Below are 23,994 nucleotides of genomic sequence, written 5' to 3' on the forward strand. Positions count from 1 at the left end.
TGGATGATGCACCAACATGTGAGAGTATGAGAGTGTGTATCAGCCGATGCATCCTTCCCTAACTCATCGATATCCTCTCTCTGCACCCTCTCCACCTATCCCCCTCCCTCCCTCCACCCTCACCTCTCTGTCTCCCATGTAGATGGTGTATAAGCCGTGGCTGTGTTCTCAGTACTTCCAGACCTCCCAGATGCACTGCAGCAGGAGGATCCCCTGTGGTCAGTACTGCCTGGAGGTGCAGAAGCGGTGCCCCTTCATCTTGCCCGACAATGATGATCTCATTCATGGAGGCAGCCCCAGTTTTATATGCACAGGTACAAAAAAAATCATCTCAGAATCAAAGGTTTCCCTCTCTTTCTTGCTGTTTAAGCATCATTTGCTCCATGAATGTATAGTTTGACACTTGAAAAGGACCAATAACCTCTAACAGATCCTGAGGAAACACTTGTTACTTTACAGGATGTTCTGTTTAAGCAGTAGACTAACAGGAGGGAACAGCTTCACACAACACTGTTGACAATTAGCACAGCTCCTGAAGCAGCTTTAAAGTGGAGCAAACTTTGACAAAAAGTCTGTCTTTGGTGGACAGTATGTACAGTGAAAGCAGTAATTCTCACCACCCTATGACCTACACGAATACACAAACACAGGTGGAATTATGAATCACAGTTTCCTCCTTACAGTGTGTTTAAAGGCCAGTAGTTCTAATTCATGTTGATGCTGCCCTCTGGTGGCCACATCCAGCACCAGCTTATTACTTTTATGAATATATTTCTCTTCTTTTTTAATTTCAGATCATTTTTACTTTATTCTAAGACTTTCAGAACATTATAAATGTCTTCTTTTTCATTTTCATTTATTAACAGACCCCCCCACCCCCCAAAAACATGAAAAAAACAAATGGGGTCCCAAGATAAAACCAGCATTAACACATTTAACCAATGGCTTTTTAATCTATTATTTACATCATATAACAACATGTGATGTTAATTGACTGTTGTCACTTTAGTTCAGGCTTGTGTAAACTATGGCCTGGGGACCAAATGTGGCCATTTTTGTTTGGCCCTTCGCAAACTCTTGATATAAAGTGAAACATGGCCCACGTGTGAACATTAGCATTGTGCTTGACTGTGCTGAACTTTGTAGTTTAAGCAAAAGGCCATGCTACCATGTTAACTTAGTAAACAAACATTTTGACAATGTATTTGTTTTTGTGACTAAATGGAGACAAAACTTTAAATTTGAACACACTTGCCACCAAAATAATAACATAGCTTTATTTAGAACTCCCTGATGGATTACAGCTAGCAACAAATAGCAGAACCAGTAACCAGCCAGGGCCAAACAAGGCCCTCTGAAATCTGATTGGGCTCCCCAAAACCCTGAAAATGATTGTCTATTTGCCTTGTCAGGGGCTAATTTAGCCGTACTCAGCACCTTTGCTTATCGTAACCTACATTAGATTGGATTTACTGGTTTTAAATATCCTCAAGGTGAGGAAAGTGGCCCCACCATTCATACATATTTCTGTATACGGCCCTCAGTGGATAAAGTTTGGTTTGCTTTAGTTGATTATTCCATGAGACCAAGGGGTGAAAAGTAACATTTTGAAATCAGTACTTTAACTTCTACTTCAGTCAATCTTAACCAAAGTAACTGTGCTTTTACTTGAGCACACCAACCTCTATAAGGGTTTTGAATAATGTTTCCTGAAGATGTTGCCAGAATGTGCAAAGCCATGGTGTTATCTTTTTCCCTTATATTTTATCTTGCAATACTCTATTCATTTCTTTTTTTAACTATTTCTATGAGTCTTGTGCAATATGTGGGTTATGTGGTTGCATCTTTTTGTTCTAGTCTATTACTAACATGTTATTAATTGGCAGCTTCATCTGTGCAGCTCTTGGAGTCCAAGACAAATTTCCCTAAGGGAAAGTGTATCGTATCGTATCATATCGTTATTGTATCGTATCGTGTCGTATCGTAGCAGCTGATGACTGTTGGGGTTCTTTTGGTCATGTTTCTTGTGGATTTTTGTTGTTTTTAATGTGAGACACATTTGCACCATGAGTGAAGTTATTCACTGAGTTAGAGTCCATACCTTTGATTTTAGGTGTTCCTAAAGGACACACAGTGCATATTCTTCATCAGTATGCATTGTCTTGCAATGAGGTTAACTTTCTACTTATTCTTGCCAGAGGAGACCCACCCTGCCACAGTTTCTTAAGCGTTACTGCGGCTCTGTCATTTTCTAAAATATTTCTTTTAAAAGTGTTGTGAAACTTTTTGTAGTATGGCCTTAAGGAAGACACTTTTAAAGTGGGAAATTTAAAGTTATATGAGTTTAATTAACACTTTCAAATTTTCTGTATAGTTTCCTTTATTATAGACTTGTGACTTTACTTGAACAACCTGATTGGAGATCTATTCTCTTGCTGTTCTTGCCAGTAAGGAAAGATCATATTATAGCTACTCAGTTCTTAAAGTAAGCTTTAAGCTAGATACTTTTTACTTTTACTTGAGTAGATTTATAGACCAATACTTTTACTTCTACTCAAGTCAATTTTAACCAGAGTAACTGTACTTTTACTTTTACCACTCCATCTAACCTCCACTCAGCAACTCCTGTCTCTCAATATTTTCTGATCCCCCCCCTCTGTCTGCTTCTCTCTGCTCTAAGCACAGTGTGTAGATACCAACAGATCTTCATAAATAGGTCACAGACACATAAAGGCTTTGTAAGTTTCTCAGACAGCTGGGTTCAGTGGATATTGGCAAATGTTTCTGAAACAGGCGTGAATAGTAAAAATGTAGGGAACTATTTTCACTGAAAGAGGGCGATTTGTATGTGTGATTGAGTTTAAATAAACACAGGTGCAGATGTTTACCATAATCAAGATCTTTGTCATCCTGTTCATGGTGCAGCAGGTTTGTATCAGTTCTCTGTTACGTCTGTGGAAGGTACTACAACCACAGTGTTAACTATCTATCATCAAAAACACTAAAGTTTTAATTGCCAGTGCCACTTTTTAAAGTTAACGTATCCACGGCTGAATACCTGGTTTTACTATTTGTATGGGTTTTGATGATAAAAAACAGATAAATTAAAAACATAAATTTTCAACTCGTTTAAACTTTTTCCCACGAGGGGATGTTCTGAGCAAGAATTCTCCAGTTTGAAAAAGTAAATAAGTGAAGCGACACCAGCTATCATGGAACATTAGTGTGTGTGGATTGCATATTTTGTCAACAGCTCTGAAAAACAAGGCCGATCTAAAAGCAGATTTGTCTAGAACTTGCAGTAATTGCACGGTTTCACTGTTAAGCTGTTGACAGTCAAACTGTGCTGAGTGGGCACACACTCCTTTAAAGTTCAGACTTAATATCAGCATGTAGCCTGGCCCTGACAAACCCCCCCGTGCTCTTAATGTCAGAGGAGAAAGTGTCACACTTCCCAGTGGGATTTCAGTCCTTGTGTCGATCCAGATCATATCATGTTTTGTTTTGTTTTGTTTTTTGGCTGTGTTGGATTTAAAAGAGGAATTTGCCTTGTAATTGCAATTTTTGCGGTGCAGAATCTGTGCATCAGAAGCATTTCTATAATGTATTCCTGCAAGGTAAAAAGGACCATTTACAGGGCCTTACACAAGACATTAAACCATGATAACGAAGGGAAATGCCACATTAGATTAAATACCTCTTTTAAAAAAAAATTTTTACTTTGCTCTTTCCCTCTTTGAGGACAACAGCCTCTGTACATGGGGCACACAGATGTAACCAGTAGACAACCAGAGCTTTAGCAGCATGTCTTTAACAGTTTTCTCACTCATCTGGTCATGTTTTAAAGGAAATGGAGATATTCTTTTTGGCATATAAACCATGTGGAGCACTGGTTAGACTAGAATGTCACTTCACTCTAAGACTGTAGAATTACTAGCAATAGTAATGTGTTGATCAGAAACAAATCAGTTTTAAGAGTCTCCCTTTAACGTGAAAGAGTTGTTTTATAGGCATAAAAAGCCAGAATAACATCTGGCTATGGCGCCCCTTTTTAAAGGGCACTGTCAAAAAACAAAAAAACATCTTGCACACTGCAGGGCTCCAACAATATAGTTATTTATTGCACCAAAGTAGTGACATTTCGAGCAGAACTGCTGTTCTTCAGACTCTGAAGAAGAGCAGCACTACTATAAATTGTATCACAGCATCATGCTATATGATGCCCAGAAAGCATACTACTTTGGATTTTTGCTGAGATAAATGGAAAAAAAATACACATGTAGGGAGAAACTTTTAGGTACAGGAGATATCACTGTCTCTCTCCTCTGTTCTCTCATCTGCACCATCGCATATTGATCCAGTGGTGAAATCCATGATAACATTAGCAGATTGGACCTTATTTAGCTAAATTAAAGAGTCACTTAATGAGCTGACAGATTGTGATCTGTTATGGTCAGTTCAGCCAAATGATTATGGGGAAATGCTAATACAATGTCATGATATGTTTAAATGTGGAAGCAATCTGGTTGTTTTTCAGCAATATAAAATAGAAGTAACATAAGGAATCATGACCTTTATAATTTTTAACGCTAACTCTCTTTACAGACTCAAATCAATAAGGAGCTTTGGGTTGAAAGTATGACTTGAACTTTTCTCTATCAAACATTGAAATTTTGACAATACTTAATCACAAAGTAATGCACATTTGATCAAGTTTTTAAGTGATTGTAAATATTTAAATGTATGTAAAATTTTATAAAGAAAAAGTATGTAGAGCTCAAGATTCATCAAACTGCAGATCACTATGGTGAGGCGACCTGACACCTGACAATGGGGCAGGAAGTGACATACCAACCCTTGTTAAGCTTTTCCTTCGTTTGTGTTGTGTTTTTTTAAGAGTTTTATCACCCTCTCCCTTACCCTAACCCTAACCTTTAGGGTTCAGCTGCCAAATCCTAACACCCTTTGGGCTTTCCTTATTTTTAGGTGTTATTTTTAATTGTATCCCCCTCCCCCTTACCTTAACCTTCTTGGTTCAGGTGCCTAGCCCTAACCCTCTTTAGGCTTTCCTAAGTTTTTGCCGTTATTTTCAATTTTATCCCCCTAACCCTAACTTTTTTTTGGTTTAGGTGCCTAACCCTAACCCTCTTTAGGTTTTCCTTAGTTTGTGATGTGTTAAATTAAATCTATCCCCCTCAGTAAATTTTCAATTTTAATTCTAAAATTCTGCTGTGCCACATACTGTAACCTCTGACAGCAAGCAAAAAGCATACACCATTCAGTACATCATTCTGGAACTTTCTTGGGTAATGTACGCCACTTCCTGTCCCACGGTCGAGGTCGCCCCACCATAGAGATCTACAGCCAGATCCTCTTGTAGAGCTATGTGTTGCTATTTTATATATAAAACTTGGAATGATTTTAATTATCTATCAACACTTTTTCAAATATTTCAGAAAATGGTAAATATATTATAAATCTGTTATTGGTGGTATTTCAGTTTACTGTAATCATGATATGAAATGTTAATGTTTTCCTTAGTTTTCCTTGCTTGTAAGTTTATTTACTCACATTTTTACAGCACCAAGCTCACTCATCCACAGTGCGCTCTCCCACCACCATTTTAACTTCACATTGATGACCACAGGAATTAATTCACACCAATAATTTCACTCTTTTACAAATAGCAAAGCTCTTTCAGTGTGATGAGCAATAACATGCCTGAAAATGATAATGAGTTAACTGCTTGTATCTTCCTCTCCTAAACGTGCCCCCAGGGCTGCTGGAGGACTATCCATCAGGTGTGGATCCTAAAGCAGACTGCTGTGACGTGCGGTGGGACTTGAAAGTGGACAACCGTTCTCGGGGGACCCTGAAAAGAACTCACCCGCCGTGCCAGCACCGTACCTCCCTCAGCTCGTCAGCAGCCTGCAGACTGTGTAACAGCCGGCTCAAACTCTGCCTGCTGGTCCTTGTCCTCCTACACACTGTTGCCAGCCTCACTGCATCCCACAATGCAACAGGACTGGGCCTCCCCGCCATCACGCCTCTGGAGGAGAGCCCTGCCAATGAGGAGTGATGGAGCTGCCGGGAGGCAGAGAGGTTGTCAGGGTGGGGGATTCCCTCACCATGGCAACCGGTGTGGAAAAATACAGCCACAGTTGTGCGAGCGGCTGGAGCTGTTCCTGTGGACATTCTGCAACGCTCTCTGGCAAATGGAAAATGTGGGCCGCTCTGGGACAAAAAGACACACAAATCAATCAAAACAAATAGACAAATAAACAAACAGACATACTAAGGGATTCAAATGGTCCCTTAGATCGAAAGGGGACAATGCCACAGCCTTTGTTGAGTGGGAAGGTCGGCTTCCTCATGGCTGAGTTTCTCTCACTACGCTTTTTTACACTGTGTCCCAATTATTGGTTTCTGTTGCACTGGCTGACTATGGAGTACCACAATCATGTTCTCTTTCTAATGTTCATCCTTTGTGTTTGTTTCTGGGTCTCTCATACAGGAAGAAAACCTCTCCTAATAAGACGGATAATGTGTTCAAAAAATGAACAAGCTGCAAGTTTGTGTGTAAGAGGGTTTGTGTTTCTAGATTAACTGTGTGCGCGTGAGCATGCTTGGGCGTGTGTGTGAATGCATGTCTTTACACGTGTGTGTGTGAGAGGATGCATGTGTGACAATGATACGGACCCTAGAAGTCTACCTAATCGGCAGGTGCAGCAAAGATGTTTTTTGGAGCCTCCCCCCTTCTCTTCTGATGTCACTTTCCTCTGCTGAGCTGGTCCATCAGCCACGATCTGATAGAAACTTAACTGGATTTTCAGTGTGCTTCTGATATCCATAATAAGCATTATGCTTGACACAGGTTTATGGTTTCTTTGTTTTTGTTTTGTGAGATAAAATGCGACTGTTGACCGGATAGAAGAGGATCTAAACCATTTAGGATGCAATGTTTCTTTGAGCTAAAATCGAAGAGGGCTAAGCCATATGAACAAATTCATCACAAATTCAGTTTGATTCCCACAAATTGAACCAAATTCTCCCAAAAGTCTACACAGGATATGCTGACTCATCACTGTTTAAAGAAGCTTAACTTAAGCGTAAGGATTAACACCCCTTGTGTTGCACTCTTCTGTGTTCTGTCAGAGATGAGGAAAAGACAAGGCAGAAGCGCATGATTAAATGCCAAAGAATTCACTGAATCCTAGTTATAACACCGAAATGAGCTAAATGAGTGCATTTTAGTTCATTATTTCTCATTAAATACAGCTGATGCAATGGTCAAAAATAAACACCAGGGTTATAACAAGTCAGCCACTTTAAGACAATATGATCTCACAGAACAAAACGTAAAACTGTGTTAAGCTTGTCTTAACCAAAGATGTGATTTCAGGCATTCTAACAAAACCCTGCTCTGATTCTGGCCACTTTTCAGTGACATGGCTCAGCAGAGTAAACTGACATCAGATCAATATATTTTTCAATTAAAGTTGCTCCAGACAGAGGAGCTTTTGTTATTTTGGAGATTAAAGGTAACGTCTATTCAAATTAGTATTAGTGAGATTAAAAACTATGGATACTGAAGGTTCTTAAGATCCTTGCTTTCTTCCTTTCATTCTGTTAATCACATTTGATTGATGATCAAATGTGATCAGCATTTTAATTATTTTACTCCGTCACTACCAATCAAAAAACTTAAAAAACAATAGTAGCTTGTCCTTAACCAACACTGGCCAGAGACTGTATAAAAGAAGTGGACATATCAACTGTTGTGTTATCTGCTGCTTTGTGGGCTCCTGTTTGAAGAAGGCCAACGTTTTATTGTTGTTTTTCTCCATTAGGAAAAACACAGCTTGAACCATGATGGGTAACTCCGATCTTTTGGTGTTTGCTACAGCACTTTTTTTGGATAACAAACTGCTTTTATCTTGTAAGAAAATAAGAAACTTCAGGGAAAACTAAGATAACTGGTGCATACCAATTGATCTTGGAACTTGAGAATTCCAGGATGCAATTCAGGCACATCATCCCAGAAATCAGAATTCAAACTCGGAAACCTTGAGGCAATCAGTACCCTGAGTTACCAACTCCTAGTAAGTGGTACTCAGGTGTGATGTCGTCCCTTGATCTGACTTTAAGGTCAGTGTAATAAAGCATAAGAAACCATGGAAAGAGGAAATTTGTTATGGAATAAAAAGATAGATAAAGGAATGGTTAAAAAAAGTAAGATTTTTGGTACATCAATGTGTCTGGAGGGAGACAATAAAGCATGCGATTTATCAGTTAGGCAAGGTTATTGCTCTAATTATTTTCTTAAATACCATTACATTTAGATAACCAGACCACTGAAAAGCAGTCAGTGTTCTGGGGCAGTAGTTTTAGTTAAACAACAGTAATATTTAGTTTTCACAATGATTTATGGCAGCATTTGGAGAAGTAGGTTTTTTTGTTTCCTAAAGGAACTGAAGAGCTTTGAAAATCATAAATCCACAATCTTCCTCAATCAGGATTTACTTTCTCAGATTACATTCTGTTGAAGTACAACCCAGGGTTTTCTCCTGGTCAGTTAGTGGATCTGATTGGACAGCTGCCTTCAGTAAAACATGTAGATGTTAACTATGAGGTCATTTTTGTTGCAATACTTGTGAGTGTATTTTAACATTCTGAGGGCGTGACTTACTGATTTGGGCTTGGGTTTTACATCAAACTTTCCATTAAATCCTACCTATGTGGGGCGCTCAGACAGCCTTGTGGTTAGGTCCCATGTACATTGGCAGCCTGGGTTCAAGTTTGGCCTGTGGCTCCTTTCCTAAACTCTCTCATCCCTGTCTCTGATCTATCGACTGTCCTCCTCTATAAATAAAGGTATAAAAATCCCCAAAATATGTCTTAACAAACCTACCTTTGTGCTCAAAACTGCCTCCTTTTGCTTAGATTTTGCTCAAAATGTCTTGGTTGTTTGCTCAAATTGCCTGCGCCCATGCTCTAACCATGGGCGTAGCACAGGGGGGAAAGCGATAATACCCAACTGTAGCCGCGGCCACCGTACAAACCACAACCCCCTACCTACAAAATACGCCCACATCTGTGGGTGCAATACAAACCACGCCCCTTACAAAAGACGCTCCTACAAAACACGCCCACTTGTGCTATTAGCTTAGCTTTAGCATTTTAGTTTCCACTGGTTAGGTTTAGGGGTAGCTCATTGGGGTAGGCATATTTTGTACAGGGCGTGGTTTGTAGCAGCCACAGCTGCAGCTAGACCCTCCTTGGGAAAAGGGTATTGATTACCCAGACCCATAGTAGGGAAGGGCCCTTGAGAAGCCTGCAATGAAAAGTGTGTTTTTATTTAGTTTTTCTCAGTAATTAGCGTCACTAAATGAATCGATCAACAGACTGAAATTTGTATCAAATAGAGTAAAACACAATACCGGGGGGCCCCTCGCTTAAAATCCAAATGGTGTAGTCCAGCGCTGCAAAATAATGCAAGTAAATTTAGTTTAACCATAGTAAAAATATTGCTCATAAATTGGGAAATTATAGTTAAAAATACATCAAAATGCAAAGACATTTGTAGAACTGATGCAACATTTGTTGCTTCGCTAGCCAGCTGTGTAATTTTCTTTCTAGCGGCCCTAAATCCCTAACCACGCCCCTGACTCCAACTATTCTCCTCTCATTCAGGTTGTAGGTTGAAACTGTAACTCTCTGATTTTTCTCTGTGCACACCCATGAAGCTTCCTCTGCCCACACACACTTTGCATGTGTTTAAAACTTACTATGGGCTTGAAACATACTGTATTTCTGTTCTTGGATTTTTATTTTTTAAGAACCAATCAATAAAACACAGTTACAGGATCAACCAGTCATATCAACTTTTAAGCCCTATAACTCCAACTTGGGATTTAGTCAGTTTTGCAAAATAAGAGGAGGTTGGTGGAACAGGAGCGCAGGAAATTTGACAGGCCGACATGCTGAGCACAAACGGGAAAAATCTAAGCACGAGTGGGCAGGTTTGAGCACAAATCCAGATTTTGATGGAAAGTTTGAAGAGAAAACTGGGCCCAGAATCAGTAAGCCAAAACATTAAGATGTGCTCTTGAGTTTTGCAATAATAATGACTCCATAGAAACCGATAACTTCTCCATAGCATACAGTAAGAAGCTTTTCTTGCCCACCAGGAGGGCAGTTTCAGTTTGAGTCTGATGCCAGTTGGACTTGTTACTGCAATCACCCTCTTTGACCATTTAAAGGAATGCAGGTTTAGGGCACTTAATATGATTTTCATTTTAGATTCATGGTCCATGTCCCCTTCTCTTATACAGTCGATCATGTAGACGTTTAAATGGGTGGTGTCATCTTAACCTCAGGCTTTTTTATTCACAGGAAAAATGGTGACTGGATTTTACCCTTAAATTTATACAATCAAGTATTGTTATTTCTCTGATTTCTTAATAAATGAAGAATAAAAATGCGAACAATCTAAAAGAAAAGTAATGTATGGAAAATCCCCTGACCACATAATGGTAAATTACACTGGCCAGTCGATGCATATAAAATGACACCAACGCGTAGACAGCTCCTTCAAAATAGTTGGTTTATTTTGGTCTAATCAAAAAGTGAAAACTTAACTCATGAACTGCATGTCGAGGCCCTCCGCAAGAATACGACGGCCTCTTTTGTTGTTTGTCCTCAGCCCCACTCTGCACCACATCTGATCCCAAATCAGCTCCTGTAGCATGCCAACCATCTCGTACTTTTTTCCTCAAAACATTAAGTAAAGGGCTTATTAAGATACACAGTACAAACATTTCTCATCAACAGTCAGAGACACTGAACAACATCCACATCCAAATTGTTAGCAGACGAAATATGTGGCTCATTTCCTGTTTCTTTCTGACCTCGTACGCCTGAAGTACCGAGGGACTCCACTGGCTGTTACTGGAGAGCAGGAACAGAAACAAATCCAGAGAGAGGAGCATGTCATTTCTTTTGTGTGGAAGCAGTAAAGGCTTAATCTGATAATCGTCCAAGTATAAGCTGACACCTCTGTTGATTTCATAAATGTTGACCAGCATGTGAGCAGAAAGAAATGGTGTGACCTTAAGGGCTGACTTTTTCTTTAGTTTCTAGGTGTTTCTTTTGCCTCTCAGATGAACATGGCCGTGAGATCAGGTACTCGAAGAAAAACAGAATTTGCTGAATGCATTTTTTTCCACTGTTGAGTATGTTACTTAAATGAGATGTCCAATCTGATATCTGATGTCAAGAATTTTATTATACAGCATATATGAGGATTTAAAATTCATTATTATCAATCACAACTTGTCTATTTAATCAATACTTTGGCCTGTTTTGACTTCAATGCTGTTTAAACCCCTTCCCAGTCAAGACTTGACCATTCCTGCTTGCATGTAATACATAGCTGCTCATTGTCATTCTGCACAGCGCACCCATGCCCATCTTGGATGATTGCATTCAATGTTAGAAAAATGCTGCTATTCTCTTGGCCACCAGTAGAGGGGGTTATTTGTATTCTTTTATATTGCTACTGCTGCTGAGGACCTACCACACACAGACTGTCATGTACACAGGAATCAGGAAGGCTAAACTCCGGTAGAAAAATTGACAGGCTTGTTGGGAGAGTGTGCCGTTGTGTGTGTAAATATGTGTGTTGTCTGCGTATGGGCTCATGCGGAAATGTGTGTCTGTCTCCTGCTAATTGCTATGTGTTCTCCAGGGAGCTCATTAGCTTTGCGCGACCTTGGGGCATGCAGGACAGGTGTGGCGAACCACCGCTGTCCGTAGACCCACAGGGACCTGCTACGTTAGCTGTCTCATTAATCACCGCAGCCCTAAAGCTGCATGGACTGTAGTGTGAAACCATCGCACCATACAATGTGCAATAAAACTTTCAATGCCCCAAGACCCAGAACAAACCAGGGTAGGCTTGGATCTACTTTTCTCCTGCATCTGTTGAATAGAATGTTTCTCTATCCATTGTCTGAAATGAAAAGCAGAGGACAGAAGGTGACACTGACCTGAAACTGGTGCCAAAGCTTGTGTTGTGTAAAAAAAAAAAATCATCAGTTCAAACGCCGCTGCTTTTCATGATCAAACAGGAATAAAACAGGGTTCCTCAGTGTCTTCAAAATGTGCCATGTTAGCAATATATGGAATGCATCCCATAAAGCTCACCATAACACATGTAAGGGATCTCTTGACATGTGGTTTCATTCTGCCTATCATGTCAGCGGTCACGCTGTGATGTACCAGCCATCACACATGAACTGTTGGACATGTGTTCATACAATAGCCCTGCATTTAAAGGTTATGCAGAGGCCATGTCTGCTTTATATGCAACTGTGTGTCCCTCATGCCTCATGTTTGCACCACGGATGGACATTTTTGTGTGGAAACTTTCCTCAAACAATAATAGAATTAGATTTTTTTGGGTTACGCAGGCATGCACGCAACAGTTAATCTGCTGTTATAACTTACTTTCTAGTGTGTTTTGGTATGTCCCTTTTTTAACTGCATTGTACTGCAAAGGAATTGCAGAGGGCACTATAGAATCAGTCTTGATTTCAAACAGTGGTCTGTAGCAGTTGTAAGGTATTGTCTGTCAAATTCCATAACATGCCAACCAACAAAAACTGATCTTGTGTTTTATCCTTGCACATATAGCCTTTGTATGCTCCCCTGTGCACCCATCACCAAACTATGTACACAAAAATCCCCCTCCTTCACTCAGCCTCTCTCTGTTTTCACACTAGTTCTGTTCTCTATCCTGTGGATCTATGCAGAAGCCCATTCCTTTTTTTGGTTGTAAATATGTTCCCTAGTATGCTGAACAATGTATGTCTTTGTGTCCAGATTTCCTTGTGTATTTTGAGTTGATGTCATGCTGTTACTTCCTACTTCTTCTTCTTCAGATTCTTTTTTTTATCTCATTTTGAGCGTCTGAAATCATTTATGTTAAGAGAATTTGTCAAGGTTTAACCAATAGACTCGTCCTCAGCTTCACAACCTTATTGTGAAAGGTTGTGGCCCTGTGTGTGAAAGCGAAAGATTTATGATTATAGAGATGAAAAAGGTTCAAAGTCATATAGAAGTATCATTGCGATTATGATTATTATGATTACTATTATACTACCAGTATATTGTAATATTATAGATGCTTTAGTTCAAGTAACTTCTTTAATTTTTTTACAAACAACTTTGATGAAATGATTTATAAAACAGTCTCACAAGTCATGATCTTTTCAAAGAGTATGAAAACTACTGCTACGATGATTAAAATTGTGTTCTGATGAAAATAAATACAGACATATAATCTGCTCTTCTGTTGTGTTTTGCATGTTGTGGGAATTTTCTACTCAATAGCTTGAATATATGTTGAGTATCTTTCATGCTACAGTATGGACAACAATGATGACCTGTGCAGAAGCAGTTTCATCTCCTGTCAGCTGCTGAAGCACAAGAGGAAAGTAAGTTCTTTATTGTTAATAATGTAAGAGAAAGTCAAAGGTGACATATCATCCCCCTTTTCCACCTGACTCTGTAAAAACCAGCTTTAAACAGCCTTTCTGAATCTATATATTAGAGTTTGTATCCCTACTCCCTACTCCGCCCCTCTGGACTCCAAGGTGAGCCCACACGAGTAAAGCTACATGCCTCCATGGCTGTAGATCCCAGGTAAGGAATTGCTATGACTCATGATGTCACAATTAGTATAGAACCTTAAGGGGCAGTCAGATATTAGGTGTTACAACTGAGCGTCTCGCGGCCAATACTTACTCCTCACGGCCCTCATGGCCCACAGTTGAAAAAAAAGGATTTTTTTTTTTGGTGGCCCACTAGCTGGGCGGCGGCCCCATGGTTAAGAATCACTGCCTTAAACCACTCAACCATCTCTGCGCCCCAAGTTAACCTTATTTATTTTCTTTGCCTTTTACTTTTTCACACTTTCATTTGCTTAACATTTTTGAGTGTGAAATGTCAACGTGAAGGCCAAGACATTTCTTATCTACTTGCTCCTTCTACCTACCCTACCAAGACTCAAACTACAAGACTACTATTCACACCGCCAAAGCACACAAGAGATATGGAAGAGAAGGAGAGCAAGCTAACAATAATCGCATTGGACTAGGCTGGCGCTCCACATCCCCCTTCAACCTACCTCAGCACCATCCATAATTACACCTATAACAGGCCCAGGCTCAGCAAGAGGGTGAGCAAGCAGAGCTAGGGTGAGGTGCCCTGTCTGGGGCTAACACTAACCCCTTCCTGGACTAGGCTGGCGCTCTACTTGCTCCTTCTGTCTACCCTACCATGACTCAAACTACAACAAGACTACTACTCCTATCACCAACATGGCATTGCAAAAGTACACAAGAGATATGGAAGAGAATGAGAGCGAGCTTGGCAAGAGGGTGCAGGAAGCAGAGCTAAGGTGAGGTGCCCTGACTGGGGCCATCATTCACCCCCACTGAACTAGGCTGGCGATCTACATCCCTATACTACCTATCCCAGCATCATTCATAATTAACAGACCCAGGCTTAGCAAGAAGAGGTTGGGGGAAGCAGAGCTAGAGTGAGGTGCCCTGACTGGGGCTAACACTCACCTCTGCCAGACTAGGCTGGCACTCTATCTACCCAAGCATGATTCAAAATTGCACTTTCGACAGACAGAAAAGAACAGATTATGAGAAACTAATGAACTGAGAAGTTCAGGGTGTCTGTCCACCTTCATTTCTCCCCCCAGCAGGCATTATTTCTCCTGATCCAAATCCACTTACTGGCCTTAACTGCATCATCTGACATCTCCTTAACTGTCTTTCACAAATTCTGCCCCTGCACTCCCAGCTCCTTTAAGCAGAGAATCAGCTGACCTTGCTACAAACCCTCTACACCCCACTTCCACTGGATGAGTCCTAACTTTTCATCCTCACAGTTTAGCTTCTGCTCCTAAATCTGCATATCTCAGCTTTTTCCTTTCATAAGCTTCCTCCACAGAATCCTCCCATGGAACCGTCAGCTCTATAAAATAACACATACACTGACTGGCAGACCGTAGCGCTATGTCACGCCTCAAACTAGTGCAAACTATCTCCTGTGGCACAACAAGTTTCCCTCCCAAATCTTCCTGCAGTTCTTAGCACCTTTTAGATGGCCTGACTGCCGAGCTAAAATACCTGCCTCCTTTACCTTTCTCTCCCTGCTGAACAAACCGAACTGTCCTCTCTCCCTGATTACATCCTGTATTCACCTGTCGCATCAGTATTTAATTCCTGCTGCTAGACTGAAACAAAGAACAATTCAAAACAATGCTGAATAATATATATTTACCTTATATTGTACAGTATAAATGTATTCAGAAAATGAGTTAATTTGACACAAAGCCATAGTCATTAGGTCAAAGTAGTCTGAATTGCTACAAAGTTTGCACATTGAAGATGAACATAAACATCAAATTTATGTTAAAAATGTAGTATGTCCTCTCAGTGCTCTATAAATAATCAGACAATAGTCCTGTGCATATTTTAGGCATGTAGGGTGTGCATCACAGGGCTCAATGTGCCACAACCTGGGGCTGGAAAGGGGGCAGTTTTTGGGCTCTTGGGGCATCCCTACTACCCACCTCGACGGTAACCTAGGCCATGCTTTCTTCCCACATCCACCCCCCTACGCCACCCTAAAGGTGTGGACTGTTTCCTTTTTTCAAAATCTTTTTTTCCATGATGCTGGTAATATGCAAGGACATCCAGAGCACGACCTAGGTTGTGTCAATCTTCTTTTCCACCTGATGGTGCCCTGAAGCGTGCTTACTCACCATTACATGCCTTTTTTCATCCTCAATTTTTGGCCCAAACACACCTAAAAAGTTCTGCATAGTACTGTATACAGTACATGAGTGTTACGGTCTTTTGGCTGTTGTGTTGTTCTTATCCCAGTATTGGGAAAGGCCTATTGGTGAGTGTGTACAACTGTAAGCACCACCCACATACCCTTTAACTGCCTCCAGGGATGGTGGGGGTCTCCAGTCTCTTGCACTGATTTTTTTGGGGGTACCGGCTTAAAAGACCGGTTAAAAGATCTGGTTCCTGAACCTAATTTTGAACCGGCCAGCATGTTCAAACTGAAAAAAAAAAGAAAAAAAGAAAAAAAGGTTCTTAATCTGAAAAGTTGGTTCTCAGATGGAACCAAAAAATAGTTGGTTCTTGGGGAACCGTGAGCTCATCAGTGGCATTATTAGAGGAGTGCCACTGATCCATGACTCTGCTCTGAGGTTGTCAAAATTATGTCTGCCCATGTGAACTAAAACCAAAGTAAACAGGTCCAGGTTCCTATATTTGTATCTGAAGGTAGATTTGTTTTGCACCTGGTAAGACAGTGACATCATGACTGATTAAACTGATGTAAAATAAAACTACATATTAGACAGAAGAAAGATATTTAAAACATACCAAAATGTGGTGAAACTCAACAAATGTGAAATTAAATGTGATAAAAATTGTCATTATTGACTGTAGTTCATCCCTTTTTGAAAGCAAATGTATTATAATTTCAGGGTCCTATGATCCTGAATCCTAAAATGACCTTAATACAACTTTATAACCACCTAATGACTTGTAAATAGACATACCATACACCTATCAAACCCTGCATATCCCCAAACCCTAGTTTCTAATGTAGGCTTTCAGTGTCTCCTAGCTTCAGCTAAGGCAACTCTGGTTCATCATTGTTCTTACTGAAGGTGTTGGAAAAATCCTCCCTCTTGAACGCTTGACCTGCAGATGGTGTCTTTATCTTTTTTCAATTACAATTACATCTATTTTTACATTTCCTTCTGTAAAATAGATGCATGTTGGAAGTCTAAGAACCTTTCACTGGTATGAGCAACAACAGCATCTCTGGTGAAGGGAATCTAACAAGGAACTTGACAACTACTGCACCTCACAGCAGGCCTGAGTGGAACCCAGACACACGTATCAGAACACATTCATGAGTGTAAACAAAACAAAATAAATTAAATGGGAAATAAATGTCTTTCTCTCTTGCTTTATTACTCTGTGTGTGGTGAAAAACAACAATTGGTTCCAGGACAGCAGGTGGACTCCAATTTGGTGAGTACAGGGGCCTAAGTGGATATTTCTTACATAGTATCATTACTTTTATTAATAGAGAAATGTAGTTTTTGAATCAAGATTGCTTTAACATGTAAACAAAGCAGTACTTTGTAATGGTAAAGATAGAGATAACCCTTTAACATTTCCAAAAACTTAAATTTATTATAAAAGATCAAATGTGATATATTTGAATGTATAAAAGGGTTAAACTCAATCAGTTTACACAGTAATACCTGAGTAAATGTATGAACTTTTCTCCATATCTTGTGTTTCCAATAAGAGACCATTAGATGGCAGTAAAAGCATGTAAGATACCTGACAGAATCTCCTGATTCTCTACATCAATGGAGGGATTACTGCATGCAATATCCACATGGTGTTAGTTTGTGAGTATTAACTGATGGTACACCACGCCCTTTAAATAGATACCTTATTTTTTTAGCTGAGAGTTCTTTGGCAATATCTGTCAAATGTTATAAAACTGCTGGCTGAGACTGGCTGCTCACACTAAAATATTAATGTTTAATGTGCCACGTACATTTATTTACATTTATGATTCTCCTGAGTTTGCACTATGCTGTGTGAAACTCTGAAAATTTAAGCAGTAGCTGTTTCCATTCATACTTTTCATGGCGCACCATGTGTCACAAGGCCAGAATGAAGCAGTGCTGACTAAGCTTTATTTTCTCTGGGAGGATATATTACATGCAGACATCCTGAAAGTCCATAACATTGGATAGTGGATTACATAACAGAGCAACAATACCAAAATGCATATTTTCGTTTGCCCTCCTCTCTGTGTCACTGACCCTCTCTGCTTCGGATTAAAACCCTCATTTATATTCCAGCCTGTTGGAGGGAGGGATGATGTGCTCAGCTGACTAATCCCAAACTAGCATGCCAATAGTCTACATCCAGTATTTCACCTGCAAGGCAGAGGCTGGTGATGTGCATGTGTAAGAGCTATGAAAGGGCCTTGTAGAGATAATGACAAGTCTTCATTTGCTCTATTTATAGCATATAAAAAGGACATTGTGGTGGCTCTTCTACCAGAAACATTGCTGTATTTCTTTTACTTTTGAAGACTAGTACATCAATACTTCAGGAAAGCTTTGATCAGTCTCTGTGCTTTCAAACACTCACCAACAGAGGTCAGTACTACACAGAAATTGAGGGTAAAATAACAGTGAGACATTGAACATTGAGGCCCATGACAGACTGGCTATGTACTGTATACATCAAAACATTCATATTTTTCTCCAGTATCAAATATCTAACTACCATTGGAAGATTTTTTACATTACACCAATAAACTAAGACTGGCTAGTTCTATGCATATTCTTGTACTGTTGCTAATGAATGAGGCATTCAAGCAATGTCTATAATGCTAAACTCCATCTTTATGTTTCCATTAATAAGAAATAACTTAGATTAGATAAAGCTAAGCTAAACTGAACCAAACTTAACTTAGCCATGGATAAGCTGTAAAAGTGAACTTGGCTGAGCTATAGCTAGGCTAAACTTAGCCAAATTAAACTTAAATATGGCTAAAAGCTAAACTGAGCCAAATTAAACTTAAATATGGCTAAAAGCTAAATTGAGCCAAATTAAACTTAAATATGGCTAAAAGCTAAACTGAGCCAAATTAAACTTAAATATGGCTAAAAGCTAAACTGAGCCAAATTAAATTTAGCTATGGCTCAGCTGTGAAAAAGAACTTAACTAAGCTAAGCTAAACTTAGCTAAACTAAACTTAGTTATGGATAAGCTTTTAAAAGTACTTAGCTGAGTTCAAGCCTAGCTAAACTTAGCCAAACCAAAATTAGCTATGGCTAAGCTGTAAAAATGAACTTGGTTAAGCTATAGCTAAGCTAAACTGAGCTTAACTAAACTTAGCTATGGTTAAGCTTTAAAAAGTACTTAGCAGAGTTCTAGCTAAGCTAAAGTTAACAAAATTAAACTTAGCAATAGCTAAGCTGTGAAAAAAAACCTTAGCTATAGCTAAGCTAAACTTAGCTGAACTAAATCTAGCTATAGATAAGCTTTAAAAAGTATTTAGCTGAGTTCTAGCTTAGCTAAACTAAGCCAAACCAAAATTTGCTATGTCTAAGCTGTAAAAAAAAAGAAGAAAAAAAAAAAAAAGAACTTAGCTGAGCTATAGCTAAAAGGCACATGCACCAGATACTTGCACCAGAGAGCTATAGCTAAGCTAAACTGAGCTAAACTAAACTTAGCTACGGTTAAGCCATAAAAAAGAACTTAGCTACAGCTAAGCTAAAATTAGCCAAACTAAACTTTGCTATGGCTAAGCTGTTAAAAAAAAAAAAAGAACTTAGCTGAGCTATAGCTAAAAGGAAGATGCACCAGAGACTTGCACCAGAGCGCTATAGCTAAGCTAAACTGAGCTAAAGTAAAAGCTAAGCTGTAAAAAACAACTTAGCTTAGATATAGCTTAACTAAGCTAAGCAAAACTTAGCTTAGCAATGGCTAAGCTTTAAGAAATAACTTCTTGGGGCAAGTTACAGCAGAATCACAGGAAGAATTGCGACTGTGTCTAGCTCAAGAATCACAACTTAAACACCTAGCTGCAGTTTGACAAACTTTATTATATGATTTTATTGTAATTTATTTGTTTTATCTTTGATTTTAGACAGTACAGTACCTCTTTAGAGGGTTGTGTGTACATGATTATATTAATTTGTTAAATGACAATAACTTTTATTCATTTATTTTTGGACTGTTTAGATGTTCTCTGCTCTTAACCATTCATGCTGTTAAAGAGGTAGTGAACACTAATATTTGTTTTAGCTGTACACTGAAGTATGACTGAACTATGATAAAACACATCAATGCTGGTGTTATTTCTGACATCTGCTTTGAAAAATCTTTACTGAAAAGGTGCGGCTTATCTGACATAGAAACCTACAATAGATTTCTATGTCACAAACTTTATATAAAAGGTAGAACCAACTTTACCATTCAGAGACCACTCCCATCCTCTCCTGCACCTGCCCTGCCTCGGCCCTAGCTTTAGTAATGCTGATGCTGGAGCCAACGGCCCAAACAGGTAGTGTTCAGGACCACCACGGTCCACCACCACACTACAGCCTGCTTCAGAGGACTCTGGAGGGGAAAAATCCTCCACCCCAAAAGATCGCTCTGAGGCAGCAGTGCTGCGTCCTTTTCCCCTCCCTCCTCTCAGTACCAAACTGCCCATTTTTTGTGCATTTTTTAATTTCTGAAGTGGGCAGAGTCCAAGAATTTTGAACTTTAATAAGCAGAAAATCCTTAAACGTTTTAATCTTACCCATTGAAATTTAAGTTATGTAGCCTTTCTTCTTGTAACAAACAGAAATCATGTGCATTATTTGTTACGTTTTAAATCCCATGCAATCCTCCAGCCAAAGGGGGGTAACTGGGCCGCACGGCATATCAAACCCACTGAACCAAGCCGAGCCAAACTGAGCTAAGCCGAGCTGAACTTGGCTGACATGACACACTTTCTTACTTGCTCTCTGCCCCTGCTTGCATCCTGCAGATCTGAAATAACCTAATCCTTTAAAGAACAATCTTTTGCCATTTTCTTTGCAGATATGAGGGTTTAATCCTTCTAAGTATTAATTCGGCATCATTTAGTGACTGATCACTTCTCATGAACATAGTGTTTCTTATTTCTAGTTGTAAGAGCAGAAAAAATGCCTGCATGGTTGAACATTTCACAAATTTAAAGCATCCGAATCCTTACGTAACAGTCCCTGGTAACAGTTTTTAAGCCAAGTCTCTGGTGCATCCGCCTTTTTTTCCCACTTGTTTTTTTGCAGTAGAGTGTGTTTTATAACAAGAGGAAGCAACATTTGGACTACAGGGATTTAAGAAGATGATCTGCCTCAGTGGAAATCCAAACAGCAGTCACAGCATGTCACTCACATCATTGCTAACAGAGTGGGGGAGAAGTGAAGCTATTGATTGGACTTCCTGATCTACTATCATCAGTTTTGGTCACTGCTGAGGGCTTAATGGATGAGGTGTAATTAAACAGCTGTGTAAGCACAGCTGATTACAAGAACAGAATAGCGATAAAAACGTGGTTTAGGACCAGGTGAATGGCAATGTGCCATTCACAGCCGGTGAAGCCCAGTTACATCACTAATTATTTCGTATCAGCCTTCAGTTACAGGTGTGCCTATAGATGTACTGTAGGTCTTGTCTGATTTTATCCACCAATCAGAGACAAAATACCCCACGTAGCAAACATTAATGGCCATAATAATACCATGTTTTAAAAATTCAGTTTACATTTTGCATTCACAACATGAGCTTTTTTACAGCTGCCTAGTGTCGAATATGAAATGTAATGCTGAAAAAATTGACTTTCCTACCTGCATGATGCAACAGTTACATGAACTGATACAATGCAATGTTACCCTGACACCTGTAATTTACAGTCAAGCTTCTGAGAGTCCTCACACTGTTGAATCTTGAGGCTTAAACCGAGAGACTGGAAACACCTCAAACATGCAGCCCAAAGCTTTTGGAGAGGGTCATAAATGGTTGCCTGGCAGAATTGCTGCCTCCAGCAGGCATCCCTCCATCAGCTGATTATAGTCAGCGGAGACCTTACACCTTAGAATGTGTTGGCTGCTTTCACGCACCCACTTGATTCACATCTTTCAGCATTAAGAGAGAAATAATGAGAAGAGTGAATCAAAAGCTCTTTCACTCTGGTTTTCTCTGACTCACTCTGACTTTAGCACCCCCATTTGCTGCTTCCATCCATCAGGAGTTGATTGGAGAAAAAACAACAAAAGTAAAGGTGCATGTTCATTGGTGGGTAAGCTGGACATCCCAATGTTTGATGTTATGGTTTAAAAGGCAAAGAACTACAGATTTATTGCACACGATGAAGCTAAAATACACTGAAACTGATGTTAGTTGCTTTTATTTTAAACCCACAATTTTAAATCTTGGTGTAAAAGTTGACAGTGATTTTAAATTGGATCAACAAATAAATTCAGTTGTTAAATCCAGTTTTTATCATCTGAGACTTTTATCCAAGATTAAATAGGTTTTATCTTTTAACGACTTTGAGCGAGTAATTCATGCTTTTATTTTTACATGATTGGACTACTGTAATGCTCTCTACATTGGTGTTAATCAGGCTTCCCTTGCACGCCTACAGTTAGTAGTTTTAACAGGTAAACGAAAACATGACCACATCACCCCGATCCTGGCACCCCTCCACTGGCTTCCCATTCACTTTAGAATTCACTTTAAAATTTTATTGTTTGTTTTTAAATCTTTAAATGGATCAGCACCCCAGTACATCTCTGACCTTTTAAATGTCTACACTCCCCCGCGGTCCTTGAGGTCTGCTGATTACCTTCACCTCGTCGTCCCAAAAACCCGATTAAAAACCCGAGGTGATCGAGCCTTCTCTGTGGTAGCTCCCAAATTGTGGAACAAACTGCCACTCGAAATAAAAACATCCCCCACCCTACCGACTTTTAAATCGCGTCTTAAAGCTCATTTATATTCATTGGCTTTTAATTCAGCATGATAGTTGTGTGATCTCTGTTCCGTTATGTCTTTTATGGTCCTAGCCCCTGTGTTTTCATGGCTTTTATTTGTTTTTATGTGTTTTTATTTCATTTTAATTGTTTTATTGATGTTGTTGTTGTTCTTGTTGTTTTATTGATGTTTTTACCTCCGCAGTCTTTGTGACTTATTTGATTTTACCGTGCAGCACTTTGGTAAACTTAACTGTTTTTAAAATGTGCTATGTAAATAAAGTGGATTGGATTGGATTGGATTTTGTCAGTTACAATAAAGATGTGGGGTGTGCATTTGGACATATTGTATATAACACTGCTTTGAACAGGACTGCAGTAGTCACAGACTTTCTTTTTTATCAAAGGGGATGCTTGCATGGATAGTGCTGTGTGTTGTCATACCCACAGGTTTTGTGACTTTGATCAGCTGGAGCCATATGTGACATTTATTTCAAATCCTTTCATGCAAGTAGATGTCCCTTGCATGTTTGATAAATTAATATGAATAATGCTTGAGAAACAGTTAATAGTAAGGATGAACATATGTTTTCATTTGTTTTTTGCTAAATGTTAATAATTTAAAAGTAAACTGGGCAAATTTCAGAACATGAAATCAAACAAGTAGCCCTCCATAGCACTCGCCATCCTTCAGGTAGCTCTCAGGTTTAAAAAGGTTGGTGACCCCTAATCTGACATGCCAGATGGATTTGTTTCAATAGGAAACATTCGAGAAAAGGCAGAGGATTTGAAAAAAACTCGGAGTGTGATTGGATGAACGTTCTAGCACATCTCTCCGGGCCAATAAGAGCAACAAAACACGTGACGTAGCTGCTATCGGGCTGCTCATCTACTGAGGAATAACGCGAAACATGGCAACTATAGACATGTAAGTACTCGACTTTTGTCGTTTTTGAAAAGAAAACAACTCACTGCTGTTCTTTGTTCTTCCACGCTAATCTCTTCCTCCACAACTGCACCAGCTCTTGCTGCTGCTTGTTTACGTCACGACTCCGCCGCGCCTGAAAGTACTGTCCCTCATCACTGATTGGTCCTGTCACTTTCTAACCAGGCCCAAACGGCTCAGACGGGAGCTTTGCAAGATGGATTCGCCAGTGAGAAACACAGAATCCGTATCCGTCTGCTCTGAAAGGTTAGGTGACCCCTGCACTAGACAATTTTTTAATCTGAAATGATTTAAAAACCGTGGGAGACCACAGACTTCAGGACAACTTCCAAAGATTTTTTTATCTTAATCCTCTGAACGCACACACTAGACTAGTGGTTCTCAATCTTTTTTCAGTCAT

General features: G+C 39.5%; 1 protein-coding gene across 1 annotated transcript in view; it reads left to right on the plus strand.

Moving 5' to 3' along the window:
- The window catches only part of LOC121522351 (transmembrane protein FAM155A), a 154,096-nt gene extending 146,466 nt beyond the window's left edge, over positions 1–7,630 (plus strand). The window contains exons 2-3 of the mRNA XM_041806593.1: positions 143–314; positions 5,778–7,630. Of these exons, the coding sequence (XP_041662527.1) occupies positions 143–314; positions 5,778–6,079 (474 nt within the window). The 3' untranslated portion in view covers positions 6,080–7,630. The remainder of the gene's footprint in view (positions 1–142; positions 315–5,777) is intronic.
- Positions 7,631–23,994: the final 16,364 nt, after the last annotated feature.

The sequence above is a fragment of the Cheilinus undulatus genome, linkage group 15, assembly GCF_018320785.1.
Source record: "Cheilinus undulatus linkage group 15, ASM1832078v1, whole genome shotgun sequence".
NCBI lineage: Eukaryota > Metazoa > Chordata > Actinopteri > Labriformes > Labridae > Cheilinus > Cheilinus undulatus.